Below are 26,660 nucleotides of genomic sequence, written 5' to 3'. Positions count from 1 at the left end.
ATATTTTAATTTGAACTTTCTTCTTTTTTAAATTTGAGTCCTTCCTCTCATTAGTTGGGCCAAAGCATTTGAGTTCCATCTTCAGGATCTGGCCTTCTAAAGAGCAGCCAGGGTTGATCTCCCTCTAGGACTGACCGGTTGGATGGCCTTGCCATCGAAGGGACTCGCAGAAGTCTTCCTCCAGCACCAGAGTCTAAAAGGCCTCCATCCTTTTTGTGCTTGGTCTTCCTTATGGTCCCAACTTCCACGGCCATAAATTGCAACTGGGGAAAGCATCGCCTTGACTATACACACTTTTGTTAGCAGGGTGATGTCTCTGCTTTTTAGGATGCCATGGCTTTCCATCCCAGGAGCAAGCATCTTTTAATTTTTTGGTTGCAGTCCCAATCAAGAGTTATATGGCATCGGACCAGAATATCTCCGAGACCGCCTTCTGCTGCACGAATCCCAGCGACCTATTAGGTCCCACAGGGTGGGCCTTCTCCGGGTCCCGTCAACTAAACAATGTCGGTTGGCGGGCCCCCAGGGGAAGAGCCTTCCTCTGTGGCAGCCCCGACGCTCTGGAACCAGCTCCCCCCAGAGATTAGAACTGCCCCTACCCTCCTTGCCTTTCGTGAACTCCTCAAAACCCACCTTTGTCGTCAGGCATGGGAGAATTGAGATATCTCCCCCGGGCCTATACAATTTATGTATGGTATGCTTGCATGTATGTCTGCTTAGTAATGGGGTTTTTAAAATATTTTAAATTGTAAATTATTAGATTTGTTATGAACTGTTTTATTGTGTTGTGAGCCGCCCCGAGTCTACGGAGAGGGGCGGCATACAAATCTAATAAATAATAATAATAATAATAATAATAATAATAATAATAATAATATACTGCTTTACAGCCCTCTCTAAGCGGATTCTAAGTGGTTTACAGAGTCAGCATATTGCCCTCAATAATTTGGATCCCCATTTTACCCACATTGGAAGGATGGAAGGCTGAGGTCGGTGAGATTCGAACTACCAAATTGCCAACAGTTGGCAGCCAGCAGAGGTAGCCTGCAGTACTGCACTCTAACCACTGTGCCACCTCAGTTCCTACAGAAATAACAGAATAAATAATGGAACAGGATAGAATAGGATGGGACAGAATTAGAATGAATAGAATAGAAATAATAGAATAGAATAAAAATAGGAAAAAGTAAGAATAGAATTCCAAAAAATGGAAGGTTATTAGTGCCGCCCACAGTGGCTTGGTAGTACAAATGCAATATCATAACATATTAATAAACATAGATAATCTATTTGGAATTATTAGTGGTGAAAGTAACAAGACAGAAATCAGGAGACTGGCGGTTCTAATTCCAATTTAGGTATTGTTGTGATTCCGTCTGAGGCTCCTCAGGGAACGGCTGAACCTCTGCCGGCTCCCTGCTCAGAGGGGGAGGGGGAGGCGGAGGAACAGGAGGAGGAGGCCCAGGCAGAAGGGGAGGAGGAATATCAGGCCGAGGGAGAGGGAGAACAGCCAGAGTCCCCCGGGGTGGAGCTCTCCCCAGCAAGCAGCCTGGAGTCCTTAGATGAAAATGCTCAAGCCATCATCGATCGCAGGCAGAGAAGAGCAGCACAACGAAGGGGACAATTAGCCAGGTACTTCCAGTCCTAAATAGGTAACAGCTGGGTTTGGGTGTGGTTCTCCCCAGAAAGGCTGAAAAGGCAGACCCACCCTTCCTGTATTGTGGAGTATTATCTTTGGGAGTCCTGGGACCTGGCTGTGATCTTTGGCGTCTCTGCTTCTGGCTTGTGGCCTTGAAGGCTGAAACCTTGGGGGAAAAGGCGTGGGGGCTTATTCTCTACAGTGGTGTGTGTGCCAGCAAGAAGTCTGCTGTATTGTCTGGCCGTCAGGACTTTACTGTGAAGCCTCATAGCCTGCCTGTTGGGAAGAACAGGTTTTTCTCTGTGTTTATTTTTCAAACTATAAAGTGCTTTTGCTTTTATCAGCGTGTCTGGCTGCTTTTTCCAGTTGGTGTTGAAGTCTGGGGGCACCCAGACAGAACAGGTATGAAAGCCAATTGAGTGACTGGCACAATCACTAGGAGGCGGTGAATTCTAGTGCCATTTTAGATATGAAAAACATCTGGTGATTTTGGGAAAAAATCCCTCCCTCCCTCCCAGCCCAGCCCACCTAGCAGAGTTGTTATTTATTTATTTAGTCCAATACACAATGAGGGTTTTAGTGGATATATATATATATCTATATACACATAGTAAAATACATGATGAAGGTTATAGAGGAGATACTCATATCTAAGAAATAATAGAAAAGAAGGTATAGTAATAGAACATATCAATGAAAGAATATGAAGGCAAACAGCAGGTGAAAGAAGCATTAAGTGTGTTTTGCTGCCTGGTGTCTCTGAGAAAGTAATAAAGGAGGGATTAAAAAGAAAAAGAAAATCAAAACAACAAATAACAATATTAAAGGTGCTAGTCCTCGTGATTCAGGCTGGCAGGCCCTCACCTAAGGCACCCGGAACGCAAGTCGATGTAAATCAATAAAATAAATCTAAAATACTTATATTTAATATGAATATACAGTACTGTACTGTATTGCTAATTCTTTTAAAATATTTCTTGTGTTCTTGCTGCCCTCTGGTGGCCCAGTCGCGTCATTGCACCCCGAGATCATAGAAAAGAGGGGAGTGACCTCCACTCCGCGAGGCAAATGCAATACGCGTGTCTAAATTTACACGTCCGAATCTGCACCCCACCCACCCACCCACCCTCGCTCCCCCGGCTTTACCGACGGCGAGAACAAGGCGGAAGACGTCGAAGAAGCTCCCGGGCGTCCTTTGTCGCAAGGATTTGCGGGCCCCCATGTGGACCCAGAGCCCAGCGGCCACCAGGCCGCTGCTGGTCAGCACGCGGCAGCTGAAGCAGGACCAGAAGAAGGACTTTTGGGGGGGCGCCGCCGAAGACCCCGCCACCACGCTGCCCCCGGGCTGGGTCGCCATCTTTCCGCCCTGCAGGATGGCCGCCTCTGCGTCGGAAGCAGCTCGGCCGGGCCGCCGGAAGCGCAGAAACGTCACCCTCGAGGGAAAGGGAGGAAAAAACAACGTCCGACCTCTATAAACTTCCGGGGAGGGCAACGGAGCTCCTTGTGGGAGGTTCCGATTGGGGAAATAGAGAAAACAAACGGGCTGTGTTTTGAGTATTTTGTCTTACTTTCCTTGCTATGATGAAAAAATAATCTTTAAATTACGGGGCCACGTTTCTTTCTTCCCCACCAGTGATCGATGGCTGCATCTTCCAGATTTCACTGGTCTTTTGTTTTAAATCTAACTCTTAAATATGGGCTTCTTAAAGGTCCCTCCAAGTTGAAATAACATCTTATTTCTTTCTTTCTTTCTATCCTTTCTATCTATCCATCCATCCATCTTTCTCTCTCGTTAATAAAATTTGTATGCTGCCCAATTCCAATGGACTCTCGGTAGCTCAAAATAATATCTTTTCCTTCCTTCCTTCCTTCTCTCTTCTTTTCCTTTCCTTTCCTCCCATCTTTTTCTTTCTTCGTTCCTTCCTCTTCTCTCCTTCCCTTCCTCTCTCCCTCCTTTCCTTTCTCCTCTCTCCCTTCTCTTTTTCTTCCTTTCCCTTCCTCTTATCTCCTTCCCATCTTTTCCTTCATCCCTTTCTTTTCCTCTTTCCTTCCTTCCTCCCTCCCTTCCACATGTTAGCAGTTTTAGTTATTAAGCTTCAGTTAAAATAATTAACCAACTAAGCCACATATCAATAACTATGTTTATAAATATACTGCTAAAAAAATAAATAAAAGGAACACTCATAACGCATCCTCGATCTGAATAGAAACATAGAAGTCTGACGGCAGAAAAAGACCTCATGGTCCACCTAGTCTGCCCTTATACTATTTTCTGTATTTTATCTTAGGATGGATATATGTTTAACCCAGGCATGTTTAAATTCAGTTACTGTGGATTTATCTACCACGTCTGCTGGAAGTTTGTTCCAAGGATCTACTACTCTTTCAGTAAAATAATATTTTCTCATGTTGCTTTTGATCTTTTCCCCAACTAACTTCAGATTGTGTCCCTTTGTTCTTGTGTTCACTTTCCTATTAAAAACACTTCCCTCCTGGACCTTATTTAACCCTTTGACATATTTAAATGTTTCAATCATGTCCCCCCTTTTCCTTCTGTCCTCCAGACTATACAGATTGAGTTCATTAAGTCTTTCCTGATACGTTTTATGCTTAAGACCTTCCACCATTCTTGTAGCCCGTCTTTGGACCCGTTCAATTTTGTCAATGAATGAATGAAATCTTCTCATTGAATACTTGGAGTTATATTCTGTTTTTTAAGTATTCCCTTTATTTAATAAAGGAAACATTCAAATAACACATCCTAGATCTGCATGAATGAAATATTCTCATTGAATACTTGGAGTTATATTATTCTGTTGTTTAAATGTTCTCTTTATTTTTTTGAGCATTGTATAGTAAATAAGTTATTAAAGCACAGCTATGAAAATTAGCTTGGTAAGCACCTTACATAAAAACACAAGCAACTATATATTTATAAATACACTAATAATAAACTGTAGCTAACATATGCCTGCCATAGTTTTTGCATCATAAACCTTTGCATTTTTGTTCTTGAGCATCTCTACCAATTTCCAAACTGACTGATATTAATATTTAATGTCTTCATGTTTTATCTTTTTGCTTTTACTTATTGCTTTAGAAAATTTATAGAATTCTTTATTGGCCAAGTGTGATTGGACACACAAGGAATTTGTCTTTAAGCTGTCTAGAGTCACTTTCTAGGCTAGCGGTCACCAACTGGTGGTCGAGAAAAATTTTGTGGTCCGCAGAAAAATTATTTTCACTTTTTATATTGCATAAATAAATATTACTATTTATCTTTAAAATTATGAATGTAGTGGTCCCCGAAGTCCGAAAGGTTGAGGACCATCGTTCTAGGTGAAATAAACTGCATATAAATTTTAATAAAATAAAAATTTTCAGGACAAACCAGGCACTTAAGCTAGCAGCTGGCAAAATCTTTTTTGTTGTAGCACAATGTGTGAATTCAAAGACAAACACACAAGGAGCACATTGGCTCACTGTAAGGCCATATGTTTTTGTAAGATCCATTTTTCATTTTTGTCAGAACACACACAGAACAAAACCCCAAAGTGCCATTTTTAATTTATGAACACATCTTACCAAGCAAGCCATAGAAGGACCTCAAGGAATAAACAGGTCAAAGGGGAAAAAAATGTGATTTTCATTACAGAATCACGACACTTCTGCAGTCCAAGAAGCCTTTTTCGAGTCACAGCCATTGCTACTTTTTCGAAGAGAAAGATTTTCGGGCCCAATTCTCATCTGACTCAGCGGCCTCTTTAAGGATTTCCATTATCATGGCGGTCTCTCGTTTTGAGTCCGAATAGCTGGATTCCCGGAATTCCTGCAGGGGAAACGAAGACGTGTGAGGAAGACAGAACAAGGTTTTTGGGCAGCCCCGTTTTGCAGATCTGAAAAAAATCACCTGAGGCGTAAAAACTACTTTGTGGTCTATGGTGCATCTCTTGCATTAACTAGTTAGCAAAAGATTCTAGTCCTCGTGGTTCTGAATATGATCTTTTAGAGGCTAAGCCTTGTGGTTCTGCATAGGCAATAGTTAAGGTGCTAATCCTCATGTTTCAGATGGTAGTCCTTGTGGTTCTTGAATTAAGATCTGATCTAACATGCCACTCTGAGTTCTAGTTTTGCCAGAATCATGAAAGATTCATTTAATCAGGAAAGCTGGCTGGGTTACATTGAGCTGGTCACCCTTTCAGCCCAACCCACCTCGCAGGGTAATTCTGGTGAGGAAACAGGAGGAAAGAGTAATCAGCTATGCTTGCCATTTTGAGTTATATATAAAACTCAAAAAACTGGAGGCAACAATCTAATAAATTCCATTAATTATGCACACCGAGCGCGAGACTCAAGACTAGTACAAGCAAAGAGCTGGATACAAGATACGGATTTATTATCAGAAATTATAAATCAGAATCTAATAATAAGCATATCAAGAAGAGCTAATAATGGAATAAAAAGTCTAATCAAATACATACATAAATAAAAGCCTGATATTTCTGAGCGCGATCTTATTTAAGGCACTAATCCTCATGATTCTGAACAGTGTCTATATGCCAGGCGCTAATCAAGGTCTTATGCAAGGCACTAGTCTTCATAATTCAAGAACAAGATCTTATGCAAGGTGCTAGTCCTCATGATTCAGAACAAGGTCTTATGCAAGGAGGTAGTCCTCATAATTCAGAATAGTCTTTATACAAGGCACTAATCATAATTCAGAATAGGATCTTATGCAAGGTGCTAGTTCTCGTAAAGACTCTATGCAAGGTTCTAGTCCTCATTATTCGGAACAAGGTCTTATGCAAGGCACTAGTCCTATTATTTAGAGTAGGCTCTTTGTGCCTACTCTAAATAATAGGATCTTATGCAAGGTGCTAATCCTCGTAAAGACTCTATGCAAGGTTCTAGTCCTCATTATTCGGAACAAGGTCTTATGCAAGGCGCTAGTCCTATTATTTAGAGTAGGCTCTTTGTGCAAGGCGCTAGTCCTCATTCGGAACAAGGTCTTATGCAAGGTGCTACTAGTCCTCATTATTTAGAGTAGGCTCTTTGTGCAAGGCGCTAGTCTTCATTATTCGGAACCAGATCTTGTGCGAGGCGCTAATCCTCATTAGAGTAGGCCCTTCATGCAAGGCGCTAGTCCTCATTATTCGGAACAAGGTCTTATGCAAGACGCTATTCCTCATGTTTTCAAGCGGCAACGGCAGGAAGAGGCCGAAGCCTTCCGCTGTTTCCTTACCTTGCTTATCTTCGCCGAGCGCACCTCTTCGGAGGGCCAGACCTGAAAGATCAGCAGCGCTCCGACGAAGACGCCCACCCCGGTGCCCACCGCCTTGACGACGCGCCACTTGATGGCCATGGCGGGCTGTGGCACGTCTTCCCGGAAGCTGCGAGGGGGACAGGAAGCGGCGACGGACCACCATAGAGAGCACAAGGCCGGCCGGAGGGTGGGCCGTTTAACCTAAAAGAAGAGAAGCTTGTTTCTCGGGCCTGAGCGCCCTCGTGTGGCGATCTAAGGAAACACCCACCCACCTACTGTGGTTCACGGTTAGAATTTGTATTCATGTTGCTGCACATACAATACGTGGTTCTCTCAACCTTGGCCACTTGAAAAAAAGGTGGACTTCAAGTCCCAGAATCCTTCAGGCAGCATATGTCCGCCTATCTTGAAGCATGGGGAATTCTGGGCGTTGAAGTTCAGCCATCTTTAAGATACTGAGAATGAAAAAAAAAACTTTACTATTTTAGAGGCTGGATCTCCCTTCCAACTTCTTGCACAGATAGTAAAGTCATTATTCTCCTCCAAAGCTCAGCTCAACTCTCTTACCTTCCTTGCAAACTAGAGATTTGACCAACGTCTGCCTCTTCCAAGACATACATACATACATACATACATACATACATACATACATACATACATACATCGTACATACGTATATGTATATAGGTGTATATATGTCCCAGTTGGGACATACTGTATATATATGAGGCAGGCAGACACACACATAATTCCATTTTTTATTTCTTGTATGTGTAAGTGTATGTATTGTATGTATGTATGTATACACACAAACAAACACTCATACACGAAATAAAAACAGAATTATGTTGTGCCTACCTCTTCCTCAGAAGCCCAGATGTGCTTTAGAAAGGGGAATTCTTGGTTGCCAATCAATTTCCGGTCACAATTCAAAGTGTTGATTATGACCTATAAAGCCCTTCATTGCATCAGATCAGAATATCTCTAGGACTGCCTTCTGCCGCAAGAATCCCAGCAACCGGTTAGGTCCCACAGAGTTGGCCTTCTCTGGGTCCCATCGACGAAACAAAGTCGTCTGGTGGGACCCAGGAAAAGAGCCTTCTCTGTGGTGGCCCCGACCCTCTGGAATCAACTCCCCCCAGAGATTAGGATTGCCCCCACCCTCCTTGCCTTTCGCAAACTCCTTAAAACCCACCTCTGTCATCAGGCATGGGGAAATTGATTCCCCTGGGCCGTTTCTGTTTTATGTATGGTTTATATGAGATGTGTGATTGCTTTTTAAATTAAGGGTTTTAAAATTGTTTTAATCAATTGGATTTGTACTGTTTTGTTGTTGTGAGCCGCTCCGAGTCTCCGTAGAGGGGCGGCATACAAATCTAATAAATAATAATAATTTTGGGAGTTGAAGTCCAGCCATGTTGAATGGGGACTTTTTATTTATTTATTTAGTCAAGTGTATGTATTATGACAAAGGATAAATGTGATTGTTGAATATATAAGGAGTACAAGCATGGTTTTGAGTACACAATATTTTACGGAATATATCAGGACTTTGTACTAGGCACACTGGTGGGTTTTTGCAGGCCTTCTCTCTATCAACTCCTGGGAGTTGAAGTCCCTGCCCTGTTGAAATGGGGAATTTTGGGAGCTGAAGTCTTAAAACGAGTGTTGGTAATGACCTTTAAAGCCCTTCATGGCATTGGACCAGAATACCTCCGGAACCGCCTTCTACCGCACGAATCCCAGTGGCCGATAAGGTCCCACAGAGTTGGCCTTCTCCGGGTCCCATCGACCAAACAATGTCGTTTGGCGGGCCCCAGGGGAAGAGCCTTCTCTGTGGCGGCCCCACCCCTCTGGAATCAACTCCCCCCAGAGATTAGAATGGCCCCCACCCTCCTTGTTTTTCGCAAGTTACTCAAGACCCACCTATATCGCCAGGCATGGGGGAACTAAGACATGTCCCCCAGGCTTTCTTATATTTTATGTTTGGTATGTATGTGCTGTATGGGGTTTTTTTAATTGTTGGGGTTTTTTTTATGTAATTTTATTATTAGATTTGTTTCATTATTATACTGTTTTTTTTATTACTGTTGTGAGCCGCCCCGAGTCTTCAGAAAGGGGCGGCATACAAATCTAATAAATAATAATAATAATAATAATAATAATAATAATAATAATAATAATTTTAAAAAGGTGGCTAAGTTGGCAAGCCCTGCCTTAAGCAACATTTCTTAAGCAGGAGAAAGGATCAAGCCCCCACCCCCTAAATAATCGATCTTATCCACACCCCAGGGGGTCAGGACTCATCTCCTTTGCACCCTCCCGCCCGTGAGATTACCTTCTATTTCCCTGAGCGCCTTAGCTCTCTCACTGAAATTTCCATGAGCTCAGAAGGAGATTACTAATCTGGACATCGTCCCCTGGCCGATCGGCCACACAGTTCAGATGGTGATTCCAGCCATTCCTCCCTTCTTCTTTTTTCGCCCCCTGGGGCCGAAGGATGAGCTGCCGTCAGTGACCGTGTCTCCTTCGGCTTCCAAAATTTAGACCAGAGCTGTTTGGATCCAAGAAAAGGTAAGTGGTACGGGGGGGAAAAAACCCAAGGAGGCAGAAAGCTTGAGGCGCCTGCTCAAACCTACTGGAATTCATTCCCTTTTTTCTGACTTTGATAAACTAGAAGATGGTGCGTTTGAGCATGGACGAGGCTCTTGATGTCCTGCCTTAAGCAGGTATGGGGTTTTTGGTGGCTTTCTTGAAGACGTTTCACTACCAAAGCAGGTAACGTCATCAGTGCTAGATGGGAGTGGGGTTGAGGAGGAGGAGAATGACTACAATTGTGGGAATCACCAGTGCTTTCTGAGCTTGGTGGTTAAATTGCAAACATTTCATTACCCAACTAGGTTACATCATCAGTGAAAGGAGGGAGAGAGCTTTTGCTCTCTGTTTATATACATTAGAGTTTACAATGCCGTTAAAAACAACCTAACCAAGGAACCACCAGGGCTGCTCCCCACTAACACCAAACAGCACAGGCCCCTAGTATCTTGAGAGCTGCCCAGAGAATCCTTGGAGTAGAAATCAAGACCTCTGAATGTTGCCTCCGTGTTTGAAAATCTGTATAGTCTGGAAGGCAGAAGGAAAAGGGGGGACAGGATCGAAACTTTTAAATATGTTAAAAAGGTTAAATAAGGTTCAGGAAGGAAGTGTTTTTAATAGTAAAGTGAACACAAGAACAAGGGGGCACAATCTGAGGTTACTTGGGGGGAAGATCAGAAGCAACACGAGAAAATATGATTTTACTGAAAGAGTAGTAGATGCTGGGAACAAACTTCCAGCAGACGTGGTTGGTAAATCCACAGGAACTGAATGTAAACATGCCTGGGATAAACATAGATCCATCCTAAGATAAAATACAGGAAATAGTATAAGGGCAGACTAGATGGACCATGAGGTCTTTTTCTGCCGTCAGTCTTCTAGGTTTCTATGAAAACAACACTGATTTAGCAGTTGCCCTCTAGTTCTTGTGATCCGTGCATGATCAATGCAGCTTACACACACACAAAAAACAAGATTTGTGTTTCTGCTTTGCTGCACGCAATATTCTCTGGCCGCCTTCCTCCTGTTAAGGTTGCACCAGATCTCTTGCTTGACCTTCTCCTACTTTTCCCCTGCTCCAAGATGACCTTTCCGAGGGGCCCAAAGCCTCCTGAGTTATGAATCCAGACGTTTATCTCTCGGCTGCTAATCCACCGTCAAACACTCCTTGATTTAAGGGCTTGGGACAATGGTTTCCAGCCAGGCAGCCAGGGAAAGCGAACCGAGACCCATCTTAGTTATTGATGTCGCTTGGAACTAAGGGACTGCCACTCCCATCCTCCCCAGCCAGCAGCGGGGGACGCTAGAAGGAGAGCCAGCCCCAAGTGGCCATGGATTGAGAGTGATGGTGTTTTTAACCATCCGCTTCGATTTTGTGAATCAAGATAAGATGCTGTCCTCGCTTAGTGACTGCCTCGTTTTGTGACCATGCGCGCAAGTCACTTGGTAACTACCCCTCCCGTGAAAACAACCTTTGTGGGTCTTTCGAGCCGAAGAAAAGCTGAACTCCGATCTTGTGCCCAGCTGTGGCTTCGCTTACTGACTGCCTCGCTTAGTGACCAATCTCGATTGTGGGTGCTAAACGAGGATGACTTATCTTAAAGGCTGCACCACTAGCACAAAACCAAGCATGCTTTCTAAGAACCATGTTGGGGACCGACAGAAACACATCCACAGCAGCAGTAAGAGCTGAAACTGGCATCCACTCCATCTACAGTTTAACAGTTATTAAAGTCTTCAACTATTGGTGGAGGATTCTCCCAATGGAACCTGACAGACTCCCAAAAAATGTGCTTAGAAGAACAGATGGGCACACCCAAACCCACTACATAGAAACATAGAAGACTGGCGGCAGAAAAAGACCTCATGGTCCATCTAGTCTGCCCTTATACTATTTCCTGTGTTTTATCTTAGGATGGATATATGTTTATCCCAGGCATGTTTAAATTCAGTTACTGTGGATTTACCAACCACGTCTGCTGGAAGTTTGTTCCAAGGATCTACTACTCTTTCAGTGAAATAATATTTCCTCACGTTGCTTTTGATCTTTCCCCCAACTAACTTCAGATTGTGTCCCCTTGTTCTTGTGTTCACTTTCCTATTAAAAACACTTCCCTCCTGGACCTTATTTAACCCTTTCACATATTGAAATGTTTCGATCGTGTCCCCCCTTTTCCTTCTGTCCTCCAGACTATACAGATTGAGTTCATGAAGTCTTTCCTGATACGTTTTATGCTTAAGACCTTCCACCATTCTTGTAGCCCGTCTTTGGACCCGTTCAATTTTGTCAATCTCTTTTTGTAGGTGAGGTCTCCAGAACTGAACACAGTATTATTCCAAATGTGGTCTCACCAGCGCTCTATATAAGGGGATCACAATCTCCCTCTTCCTGCTTGTTATACCTCTAGCTATGCAGCCAAGCATCCTACTTGCTTACTTGAGTTATTAAAGTCTTCAATTATTGGTGGAGGATTCTCCCAATGGAACCTGAAAGACTCCCAAAAAAATGTGCTTAGAAGAACAGATGGGCACACCCAAACCCACTACATGGGTCGACCAACTTTCTCAAGCCACCCTATATTTCGGTTTCTCGATGCAACACATGCTTTCAGCTGGACATCAGGCCCAGGCAATAGTTAAACAAAGAGTTTTAGATGTTAATGCACAAACTGATATGGAGGCACTTGCTAAGTGCAGGTCACTGAAATGGTTAGCCAAGAACAAAACAGCCTTTCAACTAGAAAAATACCTGACAATGGGTCTGACCCAATACCATAGAACAGCACTCACTAGAGCAAGATTTCAGCAGTTAGATTCTATGGTCAAATACGGACGATTCCACCAAGTACCATATTTTGAGAGAACATGCATTTGCGGTGCACCAGAAATAGAAGACATTGCACATGTGCTACTCAATTGTAAACTATACTCCTCAGTAAGACCTCAGTATTTACAGCCCCTACTTGACAAAAGTCATACACTGGTACTGTAATAAACAATTATCATATTTTCTTCAGGGTACAAATATATATGTAGTTTCTAGAACCGCTAAGTTTATAGTCAGGGCTGTTCAGATGAGAATACGTTTTATAGAACCTATTGGGGTGGCAGGCAAAGGAGATGAACTCACTTAAGAATATTTTATATCAGTATCTTAGATTTGTTTAATATAATCCTTTGCACGAGTTATATTCTCATGTTTTACTACTCAATTTTAGCATATTATGCTGCATTTTAACTTATTATTTATTCAAGCTCCCTCTATTTTAGCCACTTTTATTGTATTTTAACCAGTCACAGTTTTATGACGACCGATGTGGTCCTTTTCCTCGCTTTGATATGGTCGATTGACTGATCAAATAAAGTTGATATTGAATATATTGAATATTGACTTATCTTAGGGACTTTTTGCCGCCTCTACAGATGCAAACACGATGGAAATAATCCAGAAGCGTCAGAATCCCACGACTTCGGCCGAGGAACACGCTCCATATCAGAAGCAGGTTCTGGATTCGAATCCAATGCCGAGCAGCGATTCGGATTTAAACTCCAACCAAGAAATGCAGTGGAGCTTGGCCAAAGAAGACAGCGCCTGCTCCGATCCTTCTCTCAGCAGGCAGGTAAGGCCCTCCCTAGTCTTTCCCAAGTCATTCATAGCCGCCTCGGCCGTTCAAGTCAGCCCAGGCAACGATTCCCACCCAAATCTTGGGCTAGGCAGAGGCAGTTCAGTCTAGTGGTTAAGGGAATAGGCTAGAAAGTGGGAGACGGTGAGTTCTAGTGCTGACTTAGGCATGAAAACTGATTAGTTGACCAGTTCACTCTTTCTCAGTCCAGCCCACCTCGCAGGGTTGTCATTGTAGGGAAAATAGGAAGGGGAAACTGATATGTTCACTGCTTTGAATTATTTGTAAAAATAATATTATCTCAGGGATCGCCTTCTGCTACACAAATCCCAGTGACAAGTTAGGTCCCACAGTGTGGGTCTTCTCCGGGTCCCGTCAACTAAACAATGTCGCTTGGCGGGACCCAGGGGAAGAGCCTTCGCTGTGGCGGCCCCGGCCCTCTGGAACCAACTCCCCCCAGAGATTAGAATTGCCCCCACCCTCCTTGCCTTTCGTAAACTGCTTAAAACCCACCTCTGCCGCCAGGCATGGGGGAACTGAGATCCTCTTTCCCCCTAGGCCTTTCCAATTTTATGCATGGTATGTCTATATGTATGTTTGGTTTTATAATAAGGGTTTTTAACTGTTTTAATATTGGATTGTTATATGCTGTTTTTATTACTGTTGTTAGCCGCCTCGAGTCTACAGAGAGGGGCGGCATACAAATCCAATAAAAAAATAAAAAAATAAAAATAAAGGTGGGATACAGATAATAAAATAAGGAATAGAATAGAAATAAAATACAGAATATAGAATGGAATGGAATAGGAATATAGAATAGAAAGGAATAGGAAGAAAATATTGAGTATTGTATTGGCAGTTCTGTGTTAGCAAAAACGTCAGGAGAGAGGGATTTAGGGGGCGTGATTTCTGACAGCCTCAAAATGGACAAGCAGTGTGGTCAGGCGGTAGGGAAAGCGAGTAGAAGGCTTGGCTGCATAGCTAGAGGTATAACAAGCAGGAAGAGGGAGATTGTGATCCCGCTGTATAGAGCGCTGGTGAGGCCCCATTTGGAAGACTGTGTCCAGTCCTGGAGACCTCGCCTACAAAAAGAGATGGATAAAATTGAACGGGTCCAAAGACGGGCTACAAAAACGGGGGAAGGTCTTAAGCATAAAACTTATCAGAAAAAGACTTTTTGACATTAGTTACTGCTCAGCTGTCATGTTCTCTTACAAATCAAGGCGTTGGAAAGGCCAACTTTTTGCTCTGAGGTTGATCTCCTTGGTGTATTTTTGCCCCCAGGCCTTTCTGAGTCCACCTCAAGATCTAGGGTGGGAGCTCTCGAAGAGTCCACCTCCGGACACGGCCTTCCCCTGTGAAGAGATGTCCACGCTGGGTGGTCATCCAGAGCTCCTGGGCAAGGCGGCCGAAAGGCTTTCGGATGGGTCTAAAGAGCTGGAGCGGTGGCCTCGCGAGAGGGTGCCTCGGGAAGGTCTCGTCTTCGAGAGGACCCGTCTGCCCTCCATCGTGGTGGAGCCCAGCGAAGGGAGCGATGGCGAGAGTGGGGAGCTCCTGTGGCCTCCAGAGGACTTCCTGCTGCTGGAAGGGGACGAGCCGGATGAGTTCCTGGCTGATGAAGAGGAGGAAGAACTGGAGGCTGGTGAGTTTGGGGGTTGGGAGAACGGTCGGCCTCGACGCCATCTTGGATCCTTTGGGTAGCCGGTTGGCCGTTGTTTTGCAAGGATCCTTAGGATGTTTCTCCAGGTGTTCCTGGGAAGCTCTTCCAGATATTCCTGAAGCTTCTCCAGATGTTCCTGGTGTGCTCCAGGTCAGGATCAGGGAACGTTGGCTCTTCCATGACACATGGACTTCAACTCCATGATTGGCTCAGGAATTCTAGGAGTTGAAGTCCACAGAAGAGCCAATGTTCCCTACCCCTGCTCCAGATGATCTTCAACTCTTCCAGATGTTCTCTTCTCTGTATTTCCTAGGAAGTTTCTCCAAATGTTTCTGGGGAAACTCCAGGTGTTCTTTAGAAACTCCTCCAGATGTTGCACGACCATAAGCCAAATTCTAGGATCCTTAAGCAAATTTCTCCAAATGTTCCTGGGAATCTCCAGGTGTTCTTTAAAAGCTTCTTTAGATGTCCCCAGGACATGTATGCCGCCCCGATTCTTCGGAGAGGGGCGGCATACAAATCTAAGTAATAAATAAATAAATAAATAAACTATTCCAGAAGTGCCCAGAAAGAGCCTTCAGGCACCCATGGGAAAAGGTCTTCCAGATGTTCATAAGATGCTCTTCCAGATATTTCTGGGACATTCTTATGGGTGTCCCTGGGAAAGCATCTCCAGACGTTCCTGTGAACCTCTTCCAGATGTTCTTAGAAAGCTCCCGGTATTTTTATGAGCCCTTCTAGATGTTCCTGGGAAGCTCGTTCCCGATCTTATAAATTCAACCATGAGCCAAATTCCACCTTGACCAGCATCACCATTGCTGGTGAAAGCCCCACAGATGCGGCTTATGCCCTCTCGTTTAGAGGCCAAACTTAACAACGGCAATTTAAAAAATGTGATTTATGGCCATCCTTGCACATCATAGTCAAAACCGAGACACTCGCGTATTTTTGTCATGTATTTACTATCATTGCAACAACCCGGGATTACACAATCGCCATCCGCACCTGGCTTCTGATGAGCCAAGAAATGAATTGAGGGAGGACGGATTCACTCAACAACCACAGGATTCACTTAACATCGTGGTAAAAAAAAAGGGGGGTGATCAAATCAAGCCTGACTCATAGAACAAGCGACTTGCTTAAGCGACATAAATTCTTATCCCAGCTGTGGTTGTAAGTCAAGGACTAACACTTTACCGCTTACCCTGAGGCCAGGACTTAATAAATTTAACAAATGAATAAATAATTATCTTACTTCAAGAGGACTACTTTGCCTCAAAATATATTTGTAATAAAATTCAGAATCAAGTAGAGCTGAAAGGGACCTCGGAGGTCTTCTACTCCAGCCCCCTCCCCCAACCATTTCAATGAAAATAAATTCAATAAAATAATGCTCCTTAACTTATGGACTCCTCTTTTTATTTTATTTTTTGTTTGTTTTAGGGTTTTCCTCTTTTGAAAACGACGTGGAAGATCTCTTAGCGTAAAACCTGAAGCCGGCTTTTATCCTGTGATCGACGGGATGAGCCGATATTTTCCTAACCTCTTATAAACCAGAACCAGGATGAGATACCTGGCTAGTAGCACCGAGTCAACGTGGAGATTGCAAAGGTGGGATTTTTTGATGCCGGAGAAGTCGGGAGAATAATCCTTCCAGGAACTGGATCGCAGAATAAATTCACGGCTGTTGTGTTTCGTGAAATTTACTGTAAAAGTGGAACGGATCTTGAGTTTTTGGCTTCAGGATTCTGTGGCACAGCCTTCTAAGAAAAGGGGCACTGAGTCGCTACAGTTAGGAAGTTAGGAGATGTACTATATTCTAAATCTATATTAATAAAAATGTAAATGTATCTTTGTTAGGGAGGGCTAATCTCAAAAAGTACTTCACCGATTGCTTTGAAATTTTGACACAGCATTCCAAACGAATGCAGCCCTTATGATATGCTTATATTGTATAGATATCACACCTGTGACAGGTAAAAACTGGTCAAAAACATAGGATTCCCTGGTGAAAAACCACAGGAGGTGCGTTTTGATTGGCTGGTGAAAAGACAGGTAGTTGCTTTGCATGGAGACTGGAGACAAACCTAGCAGGCACATTTTGATAGGCTGCTGATCAACTGCCACAGTAGGGTTTGCCACCCATGCTTGGGTGGAACCAAGAACCCTGCAAGGTAGGCTGGTCTTATCGTACTTTAGCAGATGGGTCAGGCCAGTCTCTTAAAGCAGGGGGAGAGGGCAGGGAAGGTGACACAGAGAGAGATGTACAAATGTCAACTTGCTCTCTAACGTTAATCCCTTCAAACTCTGTTATTCTGAATAATTTAAGCAGGAAGTTCAAAAATGTAAACATGCACTTTCTCATTTCTTTCTTTCCCACTTAACCAAACTGAGCCACAGCAACACGCGACCGGGTACGGCTAGTAATAAATAATAATAATTTGTATTAATTGGACACGCTTGTAAAGTTACCCAATTCTGAAGGACGCTGGGTGGCTTCCCGACAATTCAATAAATAAATTGCAACAAAGTCAAAAGCTGGCAGCTTTTTTGTGGGTTGTTTTTTTGTTTTTAATAAACCACATCCCTGTATAATTCTCAAGTCTATAACGGTGGCCAATATTCGTATTTGAAATTAAAGCATTCCATTAACCGTCGTATTGACTTGGTCGTTTCCTGCCGTTTGGAAACTAACTTTTACGGCTTTGTAGCAGGGGTGAAATTATACCGGTTTAGTCTGGTTCACGTGTACGGTGGGGATGGCTGACAGTAATTTGGAGAACTGGCAGCGGCGGCAAGACGTGTCCACCCACCCGCTTGGATGTCGCCATTTTCTGTTTAACCCCCCGTGCAGAAGGTGAAAATGTGCCCGTAACGATTCGGAGGGTAAGTAGATTTCACTGCTTCTTCGTAGTCTGCCCGAAGCAAGCCAATCATGGCTTGTTCCACGAAAGCTGAACAAAGTTCCTAAACATAAAATAAATAAAAGAATTGCTTCTGTTTTTGGCTGTGCTTTGCAAAAGGAAATCCGAAAGTCCCGATCGAGAAAATAAACAATAAAATTAACCACCTCTAAACGACTGGAGTGTTATGATAAAAGATATATGGGTGTTGTAGTTAATCTGTTGCTAGATTTCACTCTATGATGGGTTCCTCGGAGACTTGGAGGGCCGCCCCACATCTGATGGGTCTGGAGCTTTGGGGCTGAGCGTGTAAGCGTAATACGAGATGCCGCTAATGTTGGCGATCTCCCCAACGTTGATGTTGGCCCCGCCAGCTGTTTCCAGGAACGGCACCCTGGCGTCCGGATCCTCGTCGGAGATCTGGACAAGGCATCCCTCCGGCCTCAGGACTTGTAGACACTCGGACACTAAGCATCTTGCTCGCTGCGGGCATCCCCGCAGGACCGAATCGCAGGTCCCTTTATCGAGAACCAAGTGGAAAGACCCCGGAGAAAAGAGGCGGGACAGCTCGGTGGCATCGCCCAGGTGGCACTCCAGTTCGGATAGCGGGTGGCGGGGTGGAGGGCTGTCCCGTAGCATCCGCGTGAGACATTGGATGGCTGTGGAGGAAAAATCCAGGCAAGAGACGTGAAGCTGGGAGGGTGAGTTTTGGTACAGCTCCAAGGCCAAGGATGAAGTGCCGCAGCCGACGTCCAAGACTCGGGTCCGGCCGGAGGGCAGGCCCCCAAGAACAGAGCCGAGAAGCGCCGAGATCTCTTTGTAGCCAAAGAACCAGTCGAATGGACGTGGAGATCCGTTTTTCTCCTTCCGGGTGTAGAAGCGGTCCCAAGCTTCGCGCTGGTCCATGTTCCGAAGCAGATCTTCTGCAAAGAGGGAGGCGGGATGGAGAGAAATTGAACGCGGGCACCTCACCACGAGATGACATTTCCCTTCCTTTTGGGTGGGGTGGGGTGTCAAATGCGAACGCAGAGAAGAGCAACAAAGACAGTTAGGGGGCTGGAGGCTAAAATACATAAAGAACGGTTGCAAGAATTGATCAGCAACCCCTGGCTCTGGAGCCGCATCCAGCTCTTAAATCCCTCTGCTGCAGCTCCTCGTTGCTCAAAATAGGCGTCGCAATCGCCAACGTGTGTGACACTTTTTCATCCCCCAGTAGGCCAACCATGGATAAATCCGAGCAAATAAAAGTTTCAGAAGAAAACAAAATGTTTAATTCAACTATACATGCTGGTTCTGTGGCCGCTCAGGAAATAGTCGGGGTTTTGTGTCTCCCCGTGTTTTCTTTTCTGTGGGAAATAGGTTGAAATGGCTCTTTGAGTGTTTTAAGGTTGCCGACCCCTGGTCTAAAAAGAAGGCGTAGGAGTCATGAAAGCAAGGTTCCCATCTTCAACTGCGACAACACAAGAGCACGCAACAGATTCAAACTTAATACGAACCGCTCCAAACTTGACTGTAAAAAATATGATTTCAACAATCGAGTTATCGAAGCGTGGAACTCATTGCCAGACTCAATTGTGTCAACCCCTAACCCCCAACATTTCTCCCTTAGACTCTCCACGATTGATCTCTCCAAGTTCCTAAGAGGCCAGTAAGGGGCGTACATAAGTGCACTGGTGTGCCTTTCGTCCCCTGTCCAATTGTCTTTCCTTTCTCTCACTTATCATATATATTTTCTTTCTTTCGTATATCCTCTCCTCTAAGTTCACTTTACCCTTATATATATTACTACATGTCTATTTTTCTTCCTATGTATTTGTGTATTGGACAAATGAATAAATAAATAAAATAAATAAAAAATATTTGAGGGGCTGTCTATTCTCTAAAGCCCCAGAAGGCAGGACAAGAAACAACAGGTGGAAACTAATCAGGGAGAGAAGCAACCTGGAATTAAGGAGAGATTTCCTGACAGTGAGGGCAATTAGCCCGTGGAACAGCTTGCCACCAGGAGTTGTGGTTGCTCCAAACACTGGAGATTTTAAAAGAAAGAAAACTTCTCTGGAATGCTATAGGGTTGGACTAGAAGTCCTTCAAGGTCCTTTCTTTTATGTTTTTCCCCTTTTCTGTGTGAGTTTAATTGTTTGTATTTTGTGTGTTTAAATAAAGTTTACTTTAAAAAAAAAAGGTCCTGCTATTTGTTACTCTGATTTTTTTTTTTTAAAGGAAGTAAGTTTGCATTTAAATTGCTCTCTGCTAATTTTTACTATCCTGGCTTTGAAATGTAATTAAATACCCTTCAGCAATGACATGCAATTTTGTTTCCATCCCCTTGAGAGCAATTTTCTGACACCAAAATCCAAAATTGAATTAACCCAAAGCTATGAAGCAGTAAACAATAAAACCGCTGACAATTTCTGAGGATCCAAAAGGCACAAAAAAGTACAAAACGTGCACAAATAAAGTAAAATAATAATTACTGTATTACTTTATTATTAAAATAAAACAATAAAGTAATAGCAAAATAAAATAAATATAATATAAAACAAAATCAAGTAAATTAAAGTAATAAATAAAGTAAAATATTAATAATTACTATATTACTTTATTAATAAAATAAAACAATAAAGTAATAACAAAATAAAATAAATATAATGTAAAACAAAATCAAGTAAATTAAAGTAATAAAGTAAAATATTAATAATTACTATATTACTTTATTAATAAAATAAAACAATAAAGTAATAAAACAAAATAAATATAATATAAAACAAAATAAAGTAAATTAAAGTAATAAATAAATAAAGTAAAATATTAAGAATTACTATATTTATTAATAAAAGAAAACAATAAATTAATAATAAAATAAAATAAATATACAGTGATCCCTCATTTTTCTCTGGGGATGCGTTCCAAGACCACCCGTGAAAAACGAATTTCCGTGAAGTAGAGGAAAGATATTTTTTTATGTATTTAACGAGTATTTGGACTTTTAAAACCCACCCTTTGCATTAAACAGCCATTCTATAATGTTTCTCAGCGGGAACTACAATAGTCCCTCGCTATACCGCGCTTCACCTACTGCGGCTTCACTTCATCGCGGGTTTTCAAGAAATATTAATGAGGAAAATCATTCGCGGATCTTCGCTGGTTCGCGGGTTTCTGAGGAAGTCGATCGGCAGATTTAAACAGCCCGCCGAACTCGATCGGCAGGTTTTTCAAAAAAAATATATCTAAAATTGTAAATACTGTATTTAAATACTGTATCTAAAATAAATACTGTGTGGGAAGGGTTTATAAACACTTAAAACAATGAAAACTTACCAAACAATTACAATATAAATACTTAAATAAGTACTATCAGTCGATAAATTCCCCATTGCGGATTTCACCTATCGCGGCCGGGTCTGGAACGTCACACCAGCGATAGGTGAGGGACTACTGTACATGTTATATCCTACCAGTTTCTTTAAATAGAGTACAGTAGTACTGCAGAAGAATTTTATGAATTTTCAATGGATTTAAAATTTTCAATGGATTTTGAAAACCCGTGAAGTAACGAGGGATCACTGTAATATAAAAAAATAAAATAAATTAATCAAATATAAATAAAATAAAATATTAATCACTATATTACTATATTAATAAAAGAAAAAAAGCAATAAAATAAATAATAACACTGAAAATTGAATTAAACTAAGCGCATAAAATAAAGCAACGAGATTAAACTAAACTGGAGCAAACTGAAACGAAACCCTATCGTCCTAGTCTAAATAATATAGTCTAAATAATCTCTTTAATCTCCTCCACCACCTGTCCACGCAGAAAAAGGAGCCAAGGACTCGTTGGCAGGGACGGTCCGAGTCCTCGGGATCTTCTGTCCAAGGAGAGGTCTTGTTAGCTGGAGGATTTTTGCAAATGTTTTCAGGGTTGCCATTTTTCGGAGGAAGGACGGCTAAGGAGGAGCTACGGAGGAAAAGCAGAAAAGGGAAGGAAAAAAACCACTCAGCAAACAGCCCTCTCCTCCTCTCTCCGCTGCACCCTTTTTAAAATTTTCCTTCCAAGCAATTAAAACAGGATCAAAGGTTTTTTCTTTCTTCTCTCTCGCTCTTTCTCTCCCCGCCTGTCAAGCTGGAACCACAGCGGTGACATTCAAAAGGATTTATGGACCCGACGCCCACGTTTTGCAAAGCAGAGATAATAATGCCATGTTTTGTTTCCTTGTTTTAAAAATGTTGGGACGCTGGAGAAATGACAATTTGGATCTTCAAAAGGAAGGGGAAAAATAAAACACCGCCAGCATGAATTTTGACAGATCCAGTTCAGGCTCTGATGTTCATAAGACAAAAAAAAAAAAAAAAAAAGGATTTGAGAAAGAGGAACAGCAGATGTGAAAGAAAACGAAATAAAAGTGGGACCTTTGTGTAATTTTTATTTATTTATTTATTTTTATTTATTTATTTACTGGATTTGTATGCCGCCACTCTCCGGAGACTCGGGGCGGCTAACAGCAATAATAAGACAGCGTACAATAATAATCCAATAATAAAAACGATTAAAAACCCATTATATAAAAAAACCAAACATACATACAGACATACCATACATAAAATTGTAAAGGCCTAGGGGGAAAGAGTATCTCAATTCCTCCATGCCTGGCGGCAGAGGTGGGTTTTAAGTAGCTTACGAAAGGCAAGGAGGGTGGGGGCAATTCTAATTTCTGGGGGGAGTTGGTTCCAGAGGGCCGGGGCCACCACAGAGAAGGCTCTTCCCCTGGGTCCCGCCAAGCGGCATTGTTTAGTTGACGGGACCCGGAGAAGGCCCACTCTGTGGGACCTAACTGGTCGCTGGGATTCGTGCAGCAGAAGGCGGTCCCTGAGATAATCTGGTCCGATGCCATGAAGGGCTTTATAGGTCATGACCAACACTTTGAATTGTGACCGGAAACTGATTTTAATGAAATGTTTCAATGGAGCAGTTCAATTCATAAGCAAAGGGTTGGACTAGAAAGATCTCCAAGGCTCCCTTTCCAACATCATTCTATAGCTAAGCACCCCACCTCATGGCCTTGGACTGGATCCCTTTACTATGATTTATTCAGCATCTAAAGCCCTTTTAATCTCACCCCTCAAAAGCTAACCACCAACCCTTGTCTATGGATCCTTTTATGACTTATTACATAATCCTTTTTAACCCACCTAGACTATAGAGTGGATCCTTTTATGACTTATTAAGGCATTGGGAGACTTTTTAAATCACTCACTCCCCAATTTAAGACCCTCTCCCTACCCCAAAATTGGATCCTACAATTTAGCACCCCTTCCTGCCCTCAAACAGGATCCTTTTAGGCATTTAAAGCCCCCTTTTTACCCCTCCTGCAGAGCAATTGGCTCACCGTTCATATATCCGCCTTTGCACGCATGTGCAAAAAGGGTGGAAATGCAGCGCCACCCTGAGAAAAAGGCAGATACTGCAGGGAATTCGGCAAAGGGAAATAGCAGTTAAAGGATCCCTTCATAGCAAAGAGAGCTTTCAATCTGTTTTTTAACCAGTGAAATTCCTCCCAGGGGGAGGTGCACCGTTCCTGGAGATACTGCAATACCAGGCCGATGCTTGGAGTGGACGGAGCAAGCCCCTATTCCATCTCCCAGTTCCAAAAATCCATTTAATATGTAGTCCTCAAATAGAGGACATATCAGATATTAAACTGATAAGAACAGATACTACACTTGATCTTAGCCAAAAGGCCGAGAAGCGATACTGGAATCAGGCGGATGGGACCCGGGACTCTCCTGCCGAGGCGCCTCCAGGTTTCGGGGAGCAGGGCTGGGTAGCCAAGAGATCCCTGGGAGATTGATCCTGCTTAGCTTTTTGCCTGGACTGGATTTCAACCACGTCTCCAGTGGGGCGATTTGGGGGTGAAAAGGGGGGTTCTTTCTCCCCTGTGCACTTCCCATCATGCCGGCTGGCTTTCCGGGTGACGATTGGTGGAATATTTGCATAGGGTAAATCACCCTCTCCGCCATTCTCCTCCCCTGTCATTCCGCAGCTGGCCATGGGGGGCACTACACACACACACTGCCAAAGGGGCCTAGAGAGCCGAGATGGGAAGGGGGTGGGGGAGGCTGGAGCTCTGCTGCGGCAGCCCGCAAACAGAACCCCCCAGCCCAGAAAGGGACAAATTGGGGGGGGGGGGAAGAGAGGGAAGTAAGGAAGGAAAGAGGGAGGGAGGGACGAGAGGAAGGAAAGAACGAAGAAAAAGAAAGAAGAGACAAAAGGAGGGAGGAGGAAAGGAAGGGAGGGAGGTAGAAAGGAAGGAAGGAAAAAAAACGGAGGGAGGAAGGAAGGAAAATGAGAGAAAAAGAAAAGAGAGGGAGGGAAGGAAGGAAAGATGGAGGGAGAAAAGAGGAGAAAGGGAAAAGGAGAGAAAGAGAGAAAGAAAAAGAAAAGAAAGGGATGGAAGGAAGGAAAGACAGAGGGAGGGATGGGAGAGAGGGAGAAAGAGAGAGAGATGGAGGGAGGAAAGGAGGATGGAAGGAAGGAAAGGGGAGAAAAGAGAGAGAGAGAGGATAGGAAGACAAAGGAAGGAAAGGAAGGAGAGAAAAATGGAGGGAGGCAGTAATGAAAGGAGGAAAGAAGGAAGGAAAGAAAGAAAGAAAGAAGAGGGAGGGATGAAGGAAGGAGGCGAAGAAAGGAAGGAATTAGAAAAAGGAAAAAAGGGAAGGAAAAAGAAAAAAGAAAAGGAAGAAAAAGGAGAAAATGAAAGGAAGGAGAGAGAGAGAGAGAAGGAAACACAGCATCAATATTCCCTTCTTCTGTTTGTTATTGGAAGAGAACATTTATACCTCTTTTTATGCCCCGAAGGCATCATCCCACCATTTCCATCCCCCAAAATGCATCTACAACACATCTCGATTTTTGCAAAACTCCAAAGCGGCCAGCAGGGGGCAGAGCTGTCTCTAAGTGGCCCTGCTGCGCCCCCTAGGGGCCCTCCAGCCTTACCTTCCTCCTCCCAGCTTGCAGCGAAATCGCCTGGCAGCCTTTCATTATCTTTGCAAGATTAACTCATCGCCCCTTGCTATAAATAACAATTTTAATTACTTGGCAGCCAGAAAAATTGTCGGGGCAGATAAAAATGGTTTCCTTGCCTGGTGGGAAAGACCGGCTGGAATCACAAAGAGGGGTGTGTGTGTGTTTGTGTGTGTGTGTGTGTGTTTGTGTGTCTCCTAACATCTGGCCAAACATCTGGAAGAAGCAGAAAGAGATGCTTATCCCAAAGGGGGGGAAAAAGGAAAAACAGAAGGGATGTTTAAAAGGAAGAACTAAACAATTAAAAAAATACCCGTAAAATTAAATCAACAGCTAAAAGCTAAAAGGAAAAAAATTGAGCAAGTGACTCACAACCTGCCTGCGGTAATTGCAGGAACTCCAACAAGGGAGATTGGACGGCCTATTTGTCCAAAATGGTGTAGTAGGGACTCCTGCTTGGACTAGATCAGTGTTTCCCAACCTTGGCAACTTGAAGATATTTGGACTTCAACTCCCAGAATTCCCCAGCCAGCGTTCGCTGGCTGGGGAATTCTGGGAGTTGAAGTCCAAATATCTTCAAGTTGCCAAGGTTGAGAAACACTGGACTAGATGACCTACAAGGTCCCTTCCAAACACTGGTCAACACACACACACAAAAAATCATCAGCAAAAGTAATATGTCTGTTTTATGGAGTTGGATGTGCTGATTCCAAAAATAGGCTTAGATTTGCTCTATTACGTAAAGTGTCTGATATAGAAGCATTTTTGTTATTACGTTATTTCTGGTAGGTTGATTACTGTTTTCTTAATGTCGCCAGTATATTTCCTATGCCTTATAATAATGATGGTGCTGCTCCGTGGAAATTATACCTGCTACAGAAAATAACTGTATACATTTTTGAAATCAGAACCAAAAAAAAAAACGATTCGGAAAAGAACAATTTTTGCAAAAAATATTCTTTAGTAGACTTATGTAATCTAAGCTAAAATTAATTTGAGAAGCAAAAATGGGCAGATCGGCTTAAAAAAAAAATTAAACCCACAGCTAAAGGAAATAAATAAGCAAACAACTGCAAAACGACAACAAACAAACACAGATTAAACAAACATTAAACAAAAAACCTTTAAATGAAAATGTCACTTTAGGTTTGAGAGAGAAAAAAGAATATCCAGCTTCACCACCCTCTTAAAAGGCATCCTGGTTTATATATCTTTAAAACTTGGCTTGTTTTTTGATACAGTATTTCAATTAGTAATAATAGTAATAATAATAACTTGCTAATTTGCTCTTAAGTATGTTTAATGAATAAGTTAACAATACTAATACTACTAATGCTACTAACAATACTAATATTAATAATACTAATAAATACTAATGCTACTAATATGAATATTAATAATACTAATACTAATAAACACCAATACTAATGCTACTAATGCTATTAATACTATAATAGTACTAATGCTACTAATGCCACTAATAGTATGAATATTACTAATAAATACTAATACTATTGCTACTAACAATGTTAATATTAATACTACTACTACTAAAAATACTAAAACTAATACTAATGCTGCTGCTACTACTACTATACTATACTAATATTATTACTATTATTACTATAGTATTATTACTAATAACAATGCTACCAATACAAATATTATACTAATAGTAATACTTAAAAATATGAATACTAATAATGCTACTTAATGCTATTAATACCATACTAATACTAAAATGCTACTAATAATACTAATACTAATAATACTTATAAGTACCCTATTTAAGAGGGAATTGGTTCATGAGGCCTTCCACCCAATTCCTCCGCCCAGCTTTTTCTCGTTTTCAATGACAAAACCAAGTTGCTAGGCCTCAACGAGGACCAGAGCTAAGGTGACTAGGAGCCTCTTCAGAAAGCGACGGCGACGCCTGGCGGGCAGAGAAGGGAAG

At 42.6% G+C, this 26,660-nt stretch overlaps 3 protein-coding genes and 1 non-coding gene across 5 annotated transcripts in view; 1 reads left to right on the top strand and 3 right to left on the bottom strand.

The window, feature by feature from the left end:
• DMAC1 (distal membrane arm assembly component 1) overlaps positions 1-3,068 on the bottom strand; it is a 14,531-nt gene extending 11,463 nt beyond the window's left edge. The window contains exon 1 of the mRNA XM_070766472.1: positions 2,786-3,068. Coding sequence (XP_070622573.1) covers positions 2,786-2,996 — 211 coding nt within the window. The 5' untranslated portion in view covers positions 2,997-3,068. The remainder of the gene's footprint in view (positions 1-2,785) is intronic.
• A 2,114-nt stretch (positions 3,069-5,182) lies between these two features.
• On the bottom strand, positions 5,183-26,650 carry CSKMT (citrate synthase lysine methyltransferase). Of its 2 annotated transcripts, none has more exons than XR_011560520.1 (3): positions 26,489-26,623; positions 6,882-7,103; positions 5,183-5,468 (listed from the first exon to the last, which is right to left on the bottom strand). XR_011560520.1 is itself a non-coding variant. In XM_070766468.1 (3 exons), exons 2-3 carry the CDS (start codon positions 21,612-21,614, stop codon positions 17,921-17,923), a joined length of 810 nt encoding a protein of 269 aa, XP_070622569.1. In that variant the 5' UTR covers positions 21,615-21,643; positions 26,489-26,650; the 3' UTR covers positions 17,327-17,920. The 2 variants fall into 2 exon arrangements, 1 of the variants encoding a protein (XP_070622569.1); XM_070766468.1 differs by lacking the exons at positions 5,183-5,468; positions 6,882-7,103 and adding exons at positions 17,327-18,606; positions 21,491-21,643 and having other exon boundaries at positions 26,489-26,650.
• LBHD1 (LBH domain containing 1) lies at positions 14,446-16,285 on the top strand. Its single transcript, XM_070766471.1, has 2 exons — positions 14,446-14,762; positions 16,224-16,285. The coding sequence occupies exons 1-2, from the start codon at positions 14,486-14,488 to the stop codon at positions 16,265-16,267; spliced, it is 321 nt and encodes a 106-aa protein (XP_070622572.1). The 5' UTR covers positions 14,446-14,485; the 3' UTR covers positions 16,268-16,285.
• LOC139175623 (U2 spliceosomal RNA) lies at positions 23,246-23,436 on the bottom strand. Its single transcript, XR_011560545.1, has one exon. It is a non-coding gene; the product is annotated as a U2 spliceosomal RNA (small nuclear RNA).
• Positions 26,651-26,660: the final 10 nt, after the last annotated feature.

The sequence above is a fragment of the Erythrolamprus reginae genome, chromosome 13 (genome assembly GCF_031021105.1).
Source record: "Erythrolamprus reginae isolate rEryReg1 chromosome 13, rEryReg1.hap1, whole genome shotgun sequence".
NCBI classification, from domain to species: domain Eukaryota; kingdom Metazoa; phylum Chordata; class Lepidosauria; order Squamata; family Dipsadidae; genus Erythrolamprus; species Erythrolamprus reginae.
Note: the sequence above shows the minus strand (reverse complement) of the source record. Positions and strands in the feature narration are given on the sequence as shown.